The 15,186-nt window shown below is 51.6% G+C and overlaps 1 protein-coding gene across 2 annotated transcripts; it reads right to left on the bottom strand.

Annotated features, from left to right (window-relative positions):
• Positions 1-676: 676 nt before the first annotated feature.
• LOC140516153 (uncharacterized) lies at positions 677-11,744 on the bottom strand. 2 transcript variants are annotated; one of them, XM_072627127.1, is made up of 5 exons: positions 11,658-11,744; positions 9,468-9,603; positions 4,975-5,016; positions 1,485-2,613; positions 677-851 (listed from the first exon to the last, which is right to left on the bottom strand). In XM_072627127.1, the coding sequence occupies exons 4-5, from the start codon at positions 2,546-2,548 to the stop codon at positions 845-847; spliced, it is 1,071 nt and encodes a 356-aa protein (XP_072483228.1). In that variant the 5' UTR covers positions 2,549-2,613; positions 4,975-5,016; positions 9,468-9,603; positions 11,658-11,744; the 3' UTR covers positions 677-844. The 2 variants fall into 2 exon arrangements, with proteins under 2 accessions (XP_072483228.1, XP_072483227.1); XM_072627126.1 differs by lacking the exons at positions 9,468-9,603; positions 11,658-11,744 and adding an exon at positions 6,202-6,268.
• Between the last annotated feature and the right edge of the window lie 3,442 nt (positions 11,745-15,186).

Below are 15,186 nucleotides of genomic sequence, written 5' to 3'. Positions count from 1 at the left end.
ACCTCCAGTGTGCAGGAAGTCCCCAGGGTCCAGGACAGCCCTTTCCACTCCCATCCAGACCACAGTCCCCCTGATATTTCCAGTCATCCCGCCTGCTTCTGACACTTTAGGGTCAAAGGGAAGAAGGGTCATTCCTTTCCCACATGCCACCTTCCAGTGAGGGCTGCCCATAGTTGCTGGGAAGAGGATGAGTAGGTCCCACTGCTTGCCCAAGTCTTCCCTTCTCCAGACTCACTGTCCCATCTTTCCAACACAGGCCCTTCCCCATCCTGTTTTGTTCCCGTATGGAACCTGACCAGCTCACCAACCCCCCTCCCTTCTTTATCCCTCTTCTGTGCCCTATGGATCTTTGCTCCCATTCCTCTCCCTCATCCCTCTTTGTCTGTGTTAATGTGTGTGTGTGTGGGGGGGGGGGGGTGAATGTTGTCCTCAGGAGAGCCTAGCAGTCTCTACCACTCTTTCTGGAAAATAAACAGAGACGTATAGCTGGGCATGCTGGATCACTGCCAGAGCGTCCTTCTCCTTCTACCAGGTGCCAACAGGGGCTGAAAGGAAACTCCCTGAGGGCAGGGACTGTTTGAGCTTTGCCCTTGGCTCCCCAGCGTATACCCCAGTGCCTGGCACAGAGAAGGTGCATCCTCCCTGCCTTATGTTCTCAAATAAAAGCAACGATAAATTAACTTCACAAATTTTTTTTATTCTTTTGCATCTGCTTTCACTTTAACAATATATATTCTTCTGCTGTGGAATCTCATAATTTTTAAAGATATAGGTATATATTTTTCCACTTCATAAGCTGCAGAAGAGAGACTCTGAGGAGAGTCCCAGGAGAATCCAGGCTCCTTTAATACCTGCAACAAGATGAAAGCAAAAAAGGAGTTAGGCGGTGGTAGTTGTCAGAGTCCAACTCTAGAACCCCAGAACCAAAACCCAAACAACACAGACACAAGATAGAACAGACACGTACATGGTCTTGTAGACATGACAACACATACATGAGAGGTGGGGGAGAGATTTTGTCTTTGTTCTTTGTCATCTAGCATTAATGGAAAAATGAAAGAGACTTGGAGGAACCTGGAGAAGAATTCTGGCCTGGCTCTAGGGACACCTGAGGCAGGAAGAGGGGCAGGGTAGGAATGACATTGCACCTTCTGTGGAAGACAATTCTCAAGTTCCAAACATCAGCGTTAGGAGAGAATTCAGTAGGAAATCTCCAGCGGGATGCCCTACGGGTGGAAGCCCTGCCTTTTAGCTCCCTCTTTACCTGCTTCTGGCCTCAGAGTAAAGGCATCTGAGAGAAGCAGGTGGGCAACCTCGTGGGGTGCTCATGGCAATGCTGCTAGGGAGCAGCAGGTGCGCAGATTGCCAACCCAGCTCCTTGTCCAGGCAGTGATGCTGAACCAAGAAGAAGAGTCACATGGACACACAGACACAGAGACACAGGCACAGAGACACAGACAGCCAGGGGGGGCTTGGGCCCTTACTTATGTAGGGGATACGGGAAGGAGTTGACCACTATTCTACTCTCGTTCAGAATGGCCTCGTAAACCCACATCCAATTGGTGCGGCAGGTGGGCCCACACTTGGTGGACTGGCACTGGGAGCACGGATAGAAGCAGCCCACACACTCTTTCTTCAGGCAGTTACAGAGATCTTCTCCATTCATATTCAGCCTGCCTTTCTCGTCGTATCTCCTCATGCCTCTCCAGCCACGTGGGACCCTCAAAAGTGGTTGAGCTGAGTGGGGGCCAGCTTGGTCATGAGGCCCAGCTTGGTCATCGGGCCCAACTTGGTCATCGGGCTTGGCTTGGTCAGAGGGCCCAACTTGGTCATCAGGTTTGGCTTGGTCATCAGGCCTGGCTTGGTCATCAGGCCTGGCTTGGTCAGAGGGCCCAACTTGGTCATCAGGTTTGGCTTGGTCATCAGGCCTGGCTTGATCATCAGACCTGGCTTGGTCATCAGGCCCAACTTGGTCATCGGGCTTGGCTTGGTCATTGAGCCCAACTTGGTCATCGGGTCCAACTTGGTCATCGGGCTTGGCTTGGTCATAGGTCTCAACTTGGTCATCGGGCTTGGCTTGGTCGTCGGTCCCAACTTGGTCATAGGGCCCGGATTGGTTACAGGGCGTGGCTTGGTCAACAAGGCCCCAGGGGCGAGCTCGGCCACGGGAACCACCTCGGCCACGGGCCCCTCCTTGGCCACGGCCACTACCTCGGCCCCGGCCAGCAGCTCCACCGCGGCCACCACTTCTACTGTGGCTAACACCTCTGCCACGGCCACCACGTCCTCTGAGGCCAGCACCTCGGCCACGGTCACCATCTCTGCCACAGTCGCCAGTACCACCACGGGCCCCTGCTGCAGCACCATCCTTGCCTTTTTTCTCCCCAGCAGTCAGCTTCTTCTTCTGGGCTCTTGCCTTCTTCTCAGCCTCAATTGTCACCTGATGCTCATCTTCGACCACCTCCATCTCGACCTGCTTCTTCATGGGGTGAACTGATTTACTCACAACCTTGTCCTTTTTCTTAGACAACGGAGAACAGGTGCTCATTTTCCGTCTCTGGAAGGTAGCTTCTCTTGCTGCCTCAAGCACTCTTGGAAGTGGCTGCGGTATACCTTAGGAAGGACAGTAGGCACATAGGGTCACTAGAAGCCAGGTTATGTACACTAGCGTGGAGGGACATTAGATTCAGGGACCGAGAAAGTACATGGGACAAGGGTACTGGCTAGGTATGGAGCCTCAGCTAGGCCTCTGCAAACAGGGAGTTCCTTGAGCACCTCCCCAAATGAGGGAAAAGTAGGATGGGGGAAACCAGATTGAGGAGGTCACCTGAAAGGAGGAGCTAAGTCTGGCTCAGGTCATATCTCCTCTTTCCCCTTTGCATTTTGTTTCCCCCCTTCCCAATTCTCATTCTCCCACTTGTACCAGGACCATCAAAGCAGCTGACAGTAAGGTCTGAGAGGGTGGCCTATCCTCTCCACAGATCAACTCTTCCTTTGTGTGTATCTATCCCCTTGTGGCCCTGGCTCTCCAGTGTGGGCCACCCAATCTCCCAGGCATGTCTGGAAAGGCCAGCCTACTGCTCGTTTCTCCTCCTCCTCAACCTTCACCTTACTCTAAGCCTTCCAGGCTTGACTCACTGGTACTGGTCTTCTGGAAGCTGAGCTCCTTGACTGACAAACTCCCCTCCATCTGTGACCATTTCAAGTACCATTTCTTTCACCCCATTCACAGTAAGGGAAACCCCAGCCATCAGAGCTGGAGCAAGGTGGGAGGAGGTGAGGAGAAAGGCGACTCTGGGAGCCTCCCAACTCCATCTCCAGCCCTTTGGCTTCTTTCCTGTGGAAAGCAGAACCACTGGGCTGGAGAGGGGAAGATGAGCTCCAGTGCATGAAGATGCTGAGCCATCCCTGCCACAGAGGTAGGGCAGGCAGGACCCAGTCTTCAGGAACAGAGGTCAAAGGAGATGAAGGGCAGTTTTCCCATTAAACAAGGGCCACTCTCCAGGCAGGCTGGTTAGGGACTAGAGCTGTCATCTCCTAGCCTTACTGAGCTCCCAGGTGAGAAAACTCCCCTTACTCCTCCCTCTGGAGTCTGGCACTTTCTCTGTACTTTGGGAAATGCTGATCAGAAGAAACAATAGTCTGCAAGGGAGAGAATGCTCCTTTGAGCTTTTCTCAGGCAATTGGGCCTTCAGGGAAACCTTTGTATTGGAGGTTGAGGCCCCTGGCCTCAGGGCCTCCTGAGAGCTAGTAGCCTGAACAAGGTGTGACCCACTGATAGGTGCAGTGGATCTGCCAGACCAAACTGATGTGTTTTAAAGGAGAGCTTGTACTCGGGGATGGGAGGATGGAAAGGGGTGATAACAAATGGGGGAAATGGTCTATTTCTTCACTGAAATTAACTTAAGTGCATGTGGTCAGACAGCAGATTTACATGGTGTGTTCAATGCAGACAATAGGTTTGAACAAGGCGGTGTTTCCAGTGGGGGAGTGAAGGGGGCATGGTGGGTATCACCTGACAAAAGATGAGCAAATGTCATTTACATCCCCAGCTGGGGAAAGAAAAGGTGTAGAGGGACAGGCAGGGCCATTTTGTCACTGCTGTTAAACAAGATATCTGTGCCTTCAAAAACAGGAGCAATTTAACGCAAGGAAGACGGGAGGTCAGAGCTGGCCTCAGGGACTTCCTAGCTGTGCTACCCTGGACCAGCCTCAGTTTGCTCAGCTGTAAAATGGGCATGAGAATAGCACCTGCCTCCCAGGGTTGTGGAAAAGATCAAATGAGCTATTTATTTGGAAAGCACTTTAGCACAGAGCCTGGCCCATTGCAAGTGGGAATAAAGGCCTGTACCCTTTCCTTTCTCCTTCCCTAGATTTATGGTGATTAAGTCCACAGGAATTAAGAGAAGTGAAAATGTGTGCCAAGGGGAGGCTGGAAGCAAGGCTCCCTAACTGGACACTCCTAAGGGCAATTTAACATTTCCTTCCTCTTTGAGTGAGAAACAAGCTTATTCTGACAAGGGCTACATGGACCTCAACAGACTGTCCCTGGGGTACATGATCCCAAAAAGGCGAAGAAGGCCTGCCAGGGCCAATGGTCATGGAGACCCTCCCTCTCTGCAGAAAGGCCCTACCCCTTTCATCTGGGCCCCTGCACTCAGAATCCTCAGATGCTGAATGATCCCCCAATCTCTCCCCCTCCCCGAGGCAGTGAGCTGGGGCAGCCTTGGGCAGGGAGACTCAGAGACAGAAGCCCTTGCCTGAGGCTCCAGGACGGAAGCCCATAATGGAGTTGGGCTCACACTGGGAATGTCCCAGAGAACTCCCTACAAAACAGAGAGCTCTCTAGGGGTGGGAGGGAGAAGAGGAAGACCTGGCTAGGGCAGTGAGCTGAATGGCTGCAGATACTAACAGCCCTGGGCCTGGATCTTGCCACCCACTGCATCTGGGCTTTATTTGTTATGGGTAACTTGCCTTTAGAGTTTTCCTCCAGCTAAGTCTTTGTCCTGGACAAACCTGGAACAAAAAGAGACATGGGAGTTAATGAATGGGGTTTCTGCCAAACCAGGAGAGTCACCAGAAGGAGCTCCCCTGACCTAGTGTGTTTCCCAGGGTGAGACTCCACAGAGGGGCCAGGAGTGCTCACTCTCCTGGCAGAGTCCACATGTGGATGGTGCCAAGAGAGCCAAAGCGAACAACAAAACCCTTCTGGCCCTTAGGGAGCTTACATGCTGCTGGGGGATACCACCTGCCCTCATGTGAGGAAAGGGAAAACCTATGTCTGAGGCCCTTAGAGGCTAAACACTCTCCTTGATTTCACACGTTTCTTTCATGTCTGGACAGGGGTCAGAACCCAGATGTCCTGATTCTCAGTTCAATGTTCTGTCTTTGATTGGGCAGGTGGAGAGCATGGGGGGAGTGGGGGCGGGGATTAGGTCCAGTGGCAGGATGATCAGCCTATCTCTTCCTATCCTGTCCCTGAAAGGATGGACCCTCTCAGTGGCCCCCTATGCAGTTTAAGGGCCCAGCAGGAACATGGCCATTTTAGGGGGCTCTTGGCAGCAAGCCAATGGGGATAGACTGTGGGAGGGAGGAATAAGTCCCCAGGCAGGGACACCAGGTAGGGCCTCCCCTCCTGTCCAGCAATAGACAAGAGGTCATGTACCTCAGATGTGGGCCACTTCCCTCTCCCCAGGACCTAGGATGAGCCAGGGGTCTCTTAACTCCTTTCTTATTAATCAGTAAATTACATTTCCACCTAGTTTTCATGATTCCCCTAAATGCAGAGCCCCAGGCCTTTGTGAAAGACCATTTACATAATAAGTAAATAAAATAATAACCACATAACACATCATTTTCTTACATTAGATCACTCTGTGCTGAATGCCCTGTAGACACATGCCCCCACCCCCATTCCTGGCTGGCCAAGGGGGTAGATGGCCCTTGGGTGAGGCCTTCCAGAGGCCTGAGCCAGAGAGAGGCTCCTTGAACTCAGGCCTGGGATAAAACACAATCACACAGGCTTCAAAGGCCCCAGAAGGTGCCTTCAGAGCTCTGTCTCCCCAGAGCCCCACCCATTGGCCCCTACCATCTAAAGAATGGAAAAGGATGAGAAATGAACCCTATTGTGGTTATGCCCTCTCAGATCTCCCTCATTGCCCCTCCCACAGAGAATGGCAAAGGATGAGAAACGAGGCCTACCTCTGCAGGAGCCCCTCACAGACTCCCTGTCTCGAGCTTTCCCAAGCACAGAAAGGAAGAAGCCTGCACTGCCCTCTAGGGGTAGCAGGATGTAATGGAGGGGAGGAGAGGGGGAGGGGCAGACAGGAGAAGGAGGGGCCAGAGAGTCAACTCCAGGGAGGGAGGGGAGCACTGCTCTTCTCCCAGGCCCTAGGGGAAAGATGGATTTGGGGACTCAAAGGACCTCCCACAGTCATCTAGGAAAGCTGCCTCCTTTTACAGGGGACAACACTGAGGCCCAGGGAGGGGAAGGACTGGCCCTTGCTCACAGAAGCCAAATTTCATCCCAGATCCTGCACCTCTAGAGAGAAGCCCAGGAGCCAGTCTGTCCAGCCTGCTTGCCAGTTCCCTGGCATCGCTGGGAAACATACTGGGTGCACCTGCTGCATTAGGCACTGACCACGGGGCTGACACTCTTTTAGGCCATTCAAGCCCCTGTTCCTCACCTTCCCATCCTGGATCTCCACCAATCACCCAAGCTCAAAGCCTTTGGCCCCTTCATCAAGTATGCATTATTTATGTGTCAGTCCGTAAGGCATAACATGTAAATGACATCCTATGACATCACATGGCCTTTAGTGAATGCCCTGTAGACAGCTGCCCTGGACATTCCCAGGTGGCCAAGGGGCTGATCGGAACTGAGTCCCCAGATGAAGCACAATAATATTGCCTTCAGTTTACCTGAGGCTCTTTCCAGAGCTCTGCCCCTTCCCCAGACCCCCGTCCCTCTCCTCTCCACAAGAAGGATGGAAAAGGATGAGCACCTAGGCCTACCTGGGCCAGGCTCCCAAGACCTTTGGTCACTGGCCTTCCACCCAAATGTGGAAGAATGAAAATGAGAACGACCAGGATTCTGCCTGTCCCACAGACCCCCAGCCTTTGTTCCCCCAGAGGAGAAATGGATGAGAAACAAGGCCTTCTTCTCTCAGGACTCCCTGAATGACACTTAACCTGTTAGTCGTCCAAGCAGAGAAAGGAAGGAGCCTGCTCTAGCATTATATGTAATGGGGATACGGTGAATGCATTTCCAGTAAGATCAGGGGTGAAACAAGGATGGTACTAGAAATATTATCTTTACCATTAAGAGGAGAAAAAGAAATTAAAGGTATAAGAACAGGCAAAGAGGAAACTAAGTTATCACTCTTTGCAGGTGATATGATGATATGCTTAGAGAACCCCAGAGAATCAAGGGAAAAACTACTTGAAATAAGAAACAACTTTAGTCAACTTGTAGGTTACAAAATAAACTCACATAAATCATCTGCATTTCTATATAATACTAACAAAGCCGAACAGCAAGAACTAGGAAAGGAAATCTCATTTAAAGTTACGGTGGACACTATACGATGCCTGGGAGTCTACCTGCCAAAGCAAATTCAGTGACTATATGAACACAATGACAAAAAGCATTTCACACAAATGAAGTCAGATCTAAGTAAGTGGAAAAACATCAGTTGCTCGTGAGTAGGCCAAGCTAATAAAATAAAAATAATCCTACCTAAATGAATTGACCTGTTCATTGCCATACCAATCAAACTACCAGATAATTATTTTCTAGAGCTACATACAAAAAATAATCTCAAAATATATGTGGAAGAACCAAAGGCCCAGAATATCAAGGGAGCTAATGGATGTAAATGGCAAGGATGGTGGCCAAGCACTAGGAGGTCTCAAATTGCATTAAAAGCAGCAATCATCAAAACTACTTGGTACTGGGTAAGAAATAGAGGGGCAGACTAGTGGAATATGTTAGGTATTCAAGGCACAGTAATCAATGAATATAACAACCTACTGCTTGATCAACCCAAGAACCTCTGCTTCTGGGACAAGGGCTCACTGTTTGACAAAAACTGCAGCACAACCTGGATAAGTGTGGCGGAAACTGGATGTACACAAGAACAAAGCACAAATGGATACATGATGGAGCTATAAAGAGTGATGCTATAAACCAACAAGGGGAACAAGGAACACTGGATTTGTCAGATTTATGGAGAATGGAGACATTTCTGTCCAAACAAGAGACAGAGAACATTATGAAGTGAAAACTGCGTCATTCTCATTACATCAAATTGAAAAGTTTTTGCGCAAGCAAACCCAACGCAACCAAGATTAGGAGGGAAGCAGAAAACTGGGAAAGAACTTTTGCAACTCGTGTCTGTAACAAAGGCCTCATTCCAAAAATATATAGCGAACTGAATAAAATGTACAAGAATCCAAGTCACTGCCCAACTGAGTAGTGGTCAAATGATAAGAACAAGCAGCTTGCAAAGTAAGAAATTAAAGGTAGGTATAGTCATGGGAAAAATGCTGTAAATCACTATTGATGAGAGATGCACAAAACAAAACTACTATGAGGCCCCACATCACACCTATCAGATTGGCTAACATGACAAAACAGGAACATGATAAATGTTGGAGAAGATGTGGGATGGTCGGAACACCAATTCATTGTTGGTGGAGCTGTGAGTTGATACAACCGTTCTGGAGAGCCATCTGGAACTATGATCAAAGGGCTACAAAAATGGGTATACCCTATGATCCAGCAATATCGCTTCCAGGACTGTGTCCCAAAAACACCACGAAAATGAGAAAGGATCCCACATGTACCAAAATATTTAAAGCAGCTCTCTGTCTGGTGGCCAAGAACTCAAAATGGAGGGAATGCTCATCCTTTGGGGAATGGCAGAACAGCTTGTGCTTTTTGAAAGTAATGGAATACTACTGCGCTCTAAGAAAAGATGAACAGGAAGACATCAGAGAGGCCTGGAAAGACTTCTGTGATCTGATGGTGAGTGAATTGAGCAGAACCAGGAGAACTTTGTACACAGCGACAATCACTGTGTGCGAGGAATTTTTCTGGAAGACTTGACAATTCACGGCAATGCAAGGAGTCCAATGGACTCGAGGCAAAATGCTGAAGGAAGCAGGCCATTGTCTCTTGTGCCTTGTTTTCTTTTCATGCTTCTCCAATTCACTTTCATTGTTCCACTCAACATGACTAAGATGAAAATGTATTCAACAAGAATCTGTGTGTAGGATCTATATACGATGGTATGCCATAAAGGGAAGGGGGGAGAGGGAGGGGAAGCAAGGAGGAAAGTGGAGGATGGAAGGTAAAACTATCAGATGTATGGAAGTGATTGCAGAGAACTGAAGACAAAAAAATTATTAAAAATACATTGGGGTTTTTGTAGTGAGGGGTTAGGGGTCAAGGAAGTGCAACTTACTGAGGCCAGTCAGGAGTCACTGGGGTGCTGCTGCTTCACTGTTAGACTCCCAGAAGGGGCAGCCACTTGATGTTGAGGCGATGATCCAGAAAGAGGCCTCTCTGAGTGGAAAGGAGAAAGAGGATTTCACCAGCACCTGGGTACCAAAGAGAATTTTGCCTGAGTAACGCAAATACAGGAGACACAACCTAGGAGCAAGTAAGTAGACTTGGTTGTATGGGTGACGTTTCCTGCAAGTTGGTGCAGCTTTGCCTTCTGTATTCAGGCAGCCCCCTCTTTGTAGGCCCGGAAATCTCCCTCATTCACCTGCATCCAAGCCATGGCCCACCTCCAGGGCTGGATGCTTGGCCCACTCATCCCCTGGTTTCTCAACAGGATGCCATGTAAGCAGTGAATCGGGAGGTGGCAGAGGCCTGAAGGATAAGGAGGATCTCTGCCAGGGGGTGCTTCAATTTTTAAAAATGGCCAAGTCCTGCCCTGGACACAGGGACCCTCTTCTGGACACCTGGTGGGGGCTGGTAGTGTGGCCATCCAGGGGGATGTTCATCAAGACCACCCACCTCTCCTCTGGTTCACCATGTGGTCTGCCACTTGACTTATTTAATTATCTTCAGGCAATTCATTAATTAATGACTTCTAGACTTATGTCTCCATGAAACACCTCGGAACAAAATTCCCTCATCAGATAACAATGACATATTACACCATACATATATGAACCCCTGTAGAAAACCCCCTCCCCATTCTTCCTGGTAGGGTGAGGGTCTAGTTGTTCACGCGGTAAAGGCCTTGCCAGGTCTGAGGGACCCACGGGGGCAGCTCACACTCAGGGCTGGGAGAAAACACAGCCAGGGAGGCTTTAGGGCTCCAGAAGCTCCCTCTGGGGCTCGTCCCCCCCCCCCAGACCTCGTCCTTTGCCCCCCGCAAACAATGGCGAAGGAAGAGAAGCCAGGCCTACCTGGACTCTGCCCCCCCATACCCACGGCCCTTGGCACCCCCACCAAAAGATGCAGAATGAGAAATCTAGAAATTGCAGGGCTCCGTCTTCCCCTGAATCCCAAGCCTCGCCCCGCCACAGGATCGGCACGGATCAGAAAGAAGGGCAACCTCGGCCTTGCCCTCCCCACAGACCTCCGCCCATCGAACCCCATAACCCAGAGGCTGGCCAAGGCTCAGAAACGAGGCCAACCAGGCTCGCCCCCACGCAGATCCCCACCCCCAACTTCCCCCAGTGTACCCCGCCCACTGTGCCCCCTGCAAAGGAGGGCAAACGATGGGAAAAGCGGCCATCTGGGGCTCTGCCTCTCCCCCGGAAGTCCGCCCGCTGGCCCTGCCACCAAAAGATGGAGGACGAGACATGAGGCCTACAGCGGCTCCGCCACCCGAACCCAACTGCCACCCCCCAGGACGCGAAGGATGAAAAACGGGGCCCTCCTGAGACCCCCAACCCTCTGCTCCCCCACTACATATCCCATTGTCCCCTGAAGAATGACAAAGGACGGGAAAAGCGGCCATCTGGGGCTCTGCCTCTCCCCCGGAAGTCCGCCCGCTGGCCCTGCCACCAAAAGATGGAGGACGAGACATGAGGCCTACAGCGGCTCCACCACCCGAGCCCAACTGCCACCCCCCAGGACGCGAAGGATGAGAAACGGGGCCCTCCTGAGACCCCCAACCCTCTGCTCCCCCACTACACATCCCATTGTCCTCTGAAGAATGACAAAGGACAGGAAAAGCGGCCATCTGGGGCTCTGCCTCTCCCCCGGAAGTCCGCCCGCTGGCCCTGCCACCAAAAGATGGAGGACGAGACATGAGGCCTACAGCGGCTCCGCCACCCGAACCCAACTGCCACCCCCCAGGACGCGAAGGATGAAAAACGGGGCCCTCCTGAGACCCCCAACCCTCTGCTCCCCCACTACACATCCCATTGTCCCCTGAAGAATGACAAAGGACGGGAAAAGCGGCCATCTGGGGCTCTGCCTCTCCCCCGGAAGTCCGTCCACATGCCCTGACACCAAAAGATGGAGGACGAGACATGAGGCCTACAGCGGCTCCGCCACCCGAGCCCAACTGCCACCCCCCAGGACGGGAAGGATGAGAAACGAGGCCCCCCTCGACCCCCGGCTCTCAGCCCCCCTAGTACCACTCCCATTACCCCCCCGAGGATGGTGAAGGATGAGAAACGCGGCCTACCTCTGCCAGGAGGACCTGAGAGACTCTCTGCCTCGAGCTCTCACGAGCACAGAAAGGAAGGAGCCTGCTGTGCCCCCTAGCGATGGCAGGATGCAAGGGAAGGGAGGAGAGGGGGCGGAGATGAGAGGGGCGGGGAGAAGAGGGGGCGGGGCAGAGAGGGGGAGGGGGCAGGGGGGAGGGGAGGCCAGGGGAGGGCTTGGCCACCCACAGGGGCACCCTGGGGGAGGAAGGGGAGCTCGAGGTGCTGCTCTGCCCCCAACAGGCACAAGATGGGGTTGGGGCCTGGAAGGGGCCTCCCACAGGCGCCTTTTACAGGCAAGGGAGGCGCTGGCTTAGCGTCCCAGAGGTGGGGCATGGATGCCAGCATTCTCCAGGGCCCCTTTTGGCAGCCTCCCTACCTCCACCCCCCTTACACGTGGGGAAACTGAGCCCCGGGAGGAGCCCAGGGGGCCCTGGGATTGGTAGACCCCATCTTACCCAAGTGGCAGCTGAGGCCCAGTGGTGTCCCGCACTTCCCAGATTAGGAGCCCAACCAGAGGCTTGCCAGACTCCCAGGCTCTGGGCGGGAAAACCCAGGGCGCAGGCGCCGCGTTACTGAGGGGGTGGCATGGGCGGTGGTAAGGGGGCGGGGCAGGGTAGGAGGTGCAGAGTTCGAGTCCAGCCCTAAACTGTAACCCTCGTAGGTGTTTGCCCCAGGGTCCCTGCCAGTAAAGGGCCGTTGTGGGGAGGAGATCGGGAAGCCAGTCCATGAACTGATCAATAAGTAGTGCTCACCAACGTGCAGCTGGGGCCAGACCAGTGCTTTGTGATCAGGACACCCTTTACAGCAGGGGTGGAGTGGGCAAAGCCCTCCCCTCCATGGAAGGTCTGGGAGCAAGGAAAGGGGGCCAGCAGGGGTGAAGGAAGGAGACTTTGGGATCCCTGGGGGAGGGGGTCTTCTGGAGGAGCTCAGCTTGAATTAGAGTCAGAATCACGGACAATCACAGAGTGCCTGCTGTGTCCAAGGCACTATGGGGGCCATCTTCAGTGTTCGTGATGTACCTCTCCCCACTCGACCCAGATGGCTCTAGGAAGAAGTGAGGCTGGGGGCCTCCCTCACTTAAATCCAATTCCCTTGTAAGTCGTGGCGTCACCTCCCTGCTGTCATGGTCCTCTTCCAGAAGGGAGGACCAACAGCACCCACTGGGGAGGAAACTGAGGCTCAGGGAGGTCAAGGACTGACCCTTGCTCACAGAAGCCAAATTTCAACCCAGATCCTGCACCTCTCCTCTCCACAAGAAGGATGGAAAAGGATGAGCACCTGGGCCTACCTGGGCCAGGCTCCCAAGACCTTTGGTCATTGGCCTTCCACTCAAATACGGAGGAAACAAAATGAGAATTACCAGGACTCTGCCTGTCCCACAGGCCCCCAGCCTTTGTTCCCCTAGAGGAAGAATGGATGAGAAACAAGGCCTTCTTCTCTCAGGACTCTCTGACTGACACCCAGCCTCCAAGACTCCCAAGCACAGAAAGGAAGGAGCCTGCTCTAGCCCCTAGGGACAAAGGATGCAGGCAAGGGTCCAGAAAGGTGCAGAGAGAGGGGAGGAGTGGGGCGTGACAGAGAGGCACCCCCAGCAAGGCAGGGGCATGGAGGGAAAGCGGGAAGAGCTACACTGCCCCAGCATAGGCAAGGTGGAGTTAGGGCTGGAAGATGAAGGTAATCTAGCAAAGCTGCCTCCATTTACAGAGGAAAAAATTGAGGCCCCAGGAGGTTGAGAGGCTGGATCAAGGTCAGGAATGAGATCATAGATCCCCTCCCCTAAGATGGTGAGTCTACCCCTGGGGGTGCTACAGTGACCCAAGAGGATGGGAGTATCCTCCATGGAACTTGAGGTTATGGGGGGAGGGGTCAGATACAATAGAAGAGGGCAGGGGAAGCATGAGGAAAGAAAAGAAGAAAATTTTCAAAAACCATACATGCGTCTTCCATCTGTTGTCTACCAGAATTAAAGTCATAGTGATCACTTCCTTTTTCCAATACACACACACAACAAGTCAACTCCACTGTCCATTCTTAACCAGCAAGTGTCAGCAGGCGAGAGCACTGCATATTGTGGGAAGTCCAGCAGACATCCAAAGGAACCTGTGCAAAGATACTGGTGTGGTTTGACATTTTGGTCTCTAGCTCATTGTACAGATGAGAAAAGAGACGCAAGCAAGGTAAAGTGACTTGCCCAGGACACACAGCTAGGAAGGATCTGGGGCCCAATTTGAATCCAGCAAGATAAGTCTTCCTGACTGCAGGCCCATGGCTGCAGCCACTGCCACATCGAAAGGCCCCTATTTTTTATTCACTCATTTCCAGGCACATCTGGCTGATTGTGACTCTTTTTGGCGTCTTGTTGGGGTATCTTTCCTACCTTGGCCCTAATGGTGTGCCTCCCTGCACAGCTGTACGCCATTGGATATGGTGGTCTAGAGCCATGCTTGGTTGCTGAAGTGAAGGGAATTCTTTCACATTAAAAACAAGCTTTGAATTCAAAATGACTTTTTTTTTGTCTTTAAATGCTATTGCTCGAACAATACCTATGCACTTTGGTTATGCAGCCATCTGAATAGATTAACAATTTCTGGACTATAACTGAACGTGAAAGACTAGAGTGGAGGAGTGAGAAAGAATCCAAAACACAACCACCTAGCAGCAAGTAAAACTGTCCCAAGCAAACATCTGCCCCAAATTGGTGTATAGGATCTTATTCTCACTTTCAGGAGCAGTTAACACTTAAATTGGTCTTTTTGAACCACCAAGCACTAATGACCACAAGAAGTACAGTTAACTCCTGGCTTTAGTGACTCAGGCTCCTTTCTTTTCTCAAAATCTAAAGACACGTCTGACCTGGCTGAGGTGATAACTGAAATTGGAAAGATAACAAGGGGTTAATGACTTATTCTCCTTTCTATGGAAAAACAAAAACCAAAACCCGAAAAGATGGAATCATTTGGAGGTGGATATTGTTTGCTGATGATGGAATGAGCAGTTGTCACTAGGACCATGGCAACTCTTTGCCCACGTCCTTAAATTCTCTTTAATAAGAGCCAGCTCAACCCTCCAAAGGAAGGGAGGCAAGTGTCACCAGGACCCTATTTAGGAAAGGCAAAGTGAAAGTCACCGATCAACTCGCCAGATTCATATGCCGCCTTATTGTAAACCCACTCGCGATTGCGGCAGCACTTGATTCCACATTTCTGAGAGTTAAATCTGGGGCATGGGTTGAAGCACCTGGCACAATCAACCAGCAGGCAATCACACAAATCGATACCAGATTGTAAACAGTTTCATAATTTTGCAACTATTGAAAGAGGCCACTCTCTCTAACTGATTCCAGTTAGATAGACATCTTGCATGTCTCCTCCTCTCCATTCCTGCTGTGACTATGCATCTTCTCAGCGTGCTCCCCATGGACTACTACACGAGCCCACTGTCTCCCCCACCCAACACACCAATCATGCCACTGAAAGACTCATCTTCTAGGTTCATACACCTGCTGGT

This window comes from Notamacropus eugenii, chromosome X (genome assembly GCF_028372415.1).
Source record: "Notamacropus eugenii isolate mMacEug1 chromosome X, mMacEug1.pri_v2, whole genome shotgun sequence".
Classification (NCBI taxonomy): domain Eukaryota; kingdom Metazoa; phylum Chordata; class Mammalia; order Diprotodontia; family Macropodidae; genus Notamacropus; species Notamacropus eugenii.
The sequence above is the reverse complement of the archived record's forward strand: the minus strand, read 5'-3'. Positions and strand labels throughout refer to the sequence as shown.

Coding starts and splice junctions, on each gene's coding strand:
- LOC140516153 (XM_072627127.1), bottom strand. CDS start 2,548: ATGAGCACCTGTTCTCCGTTGTCTAAGAAAAAGGACAAGGTTGTGAGT.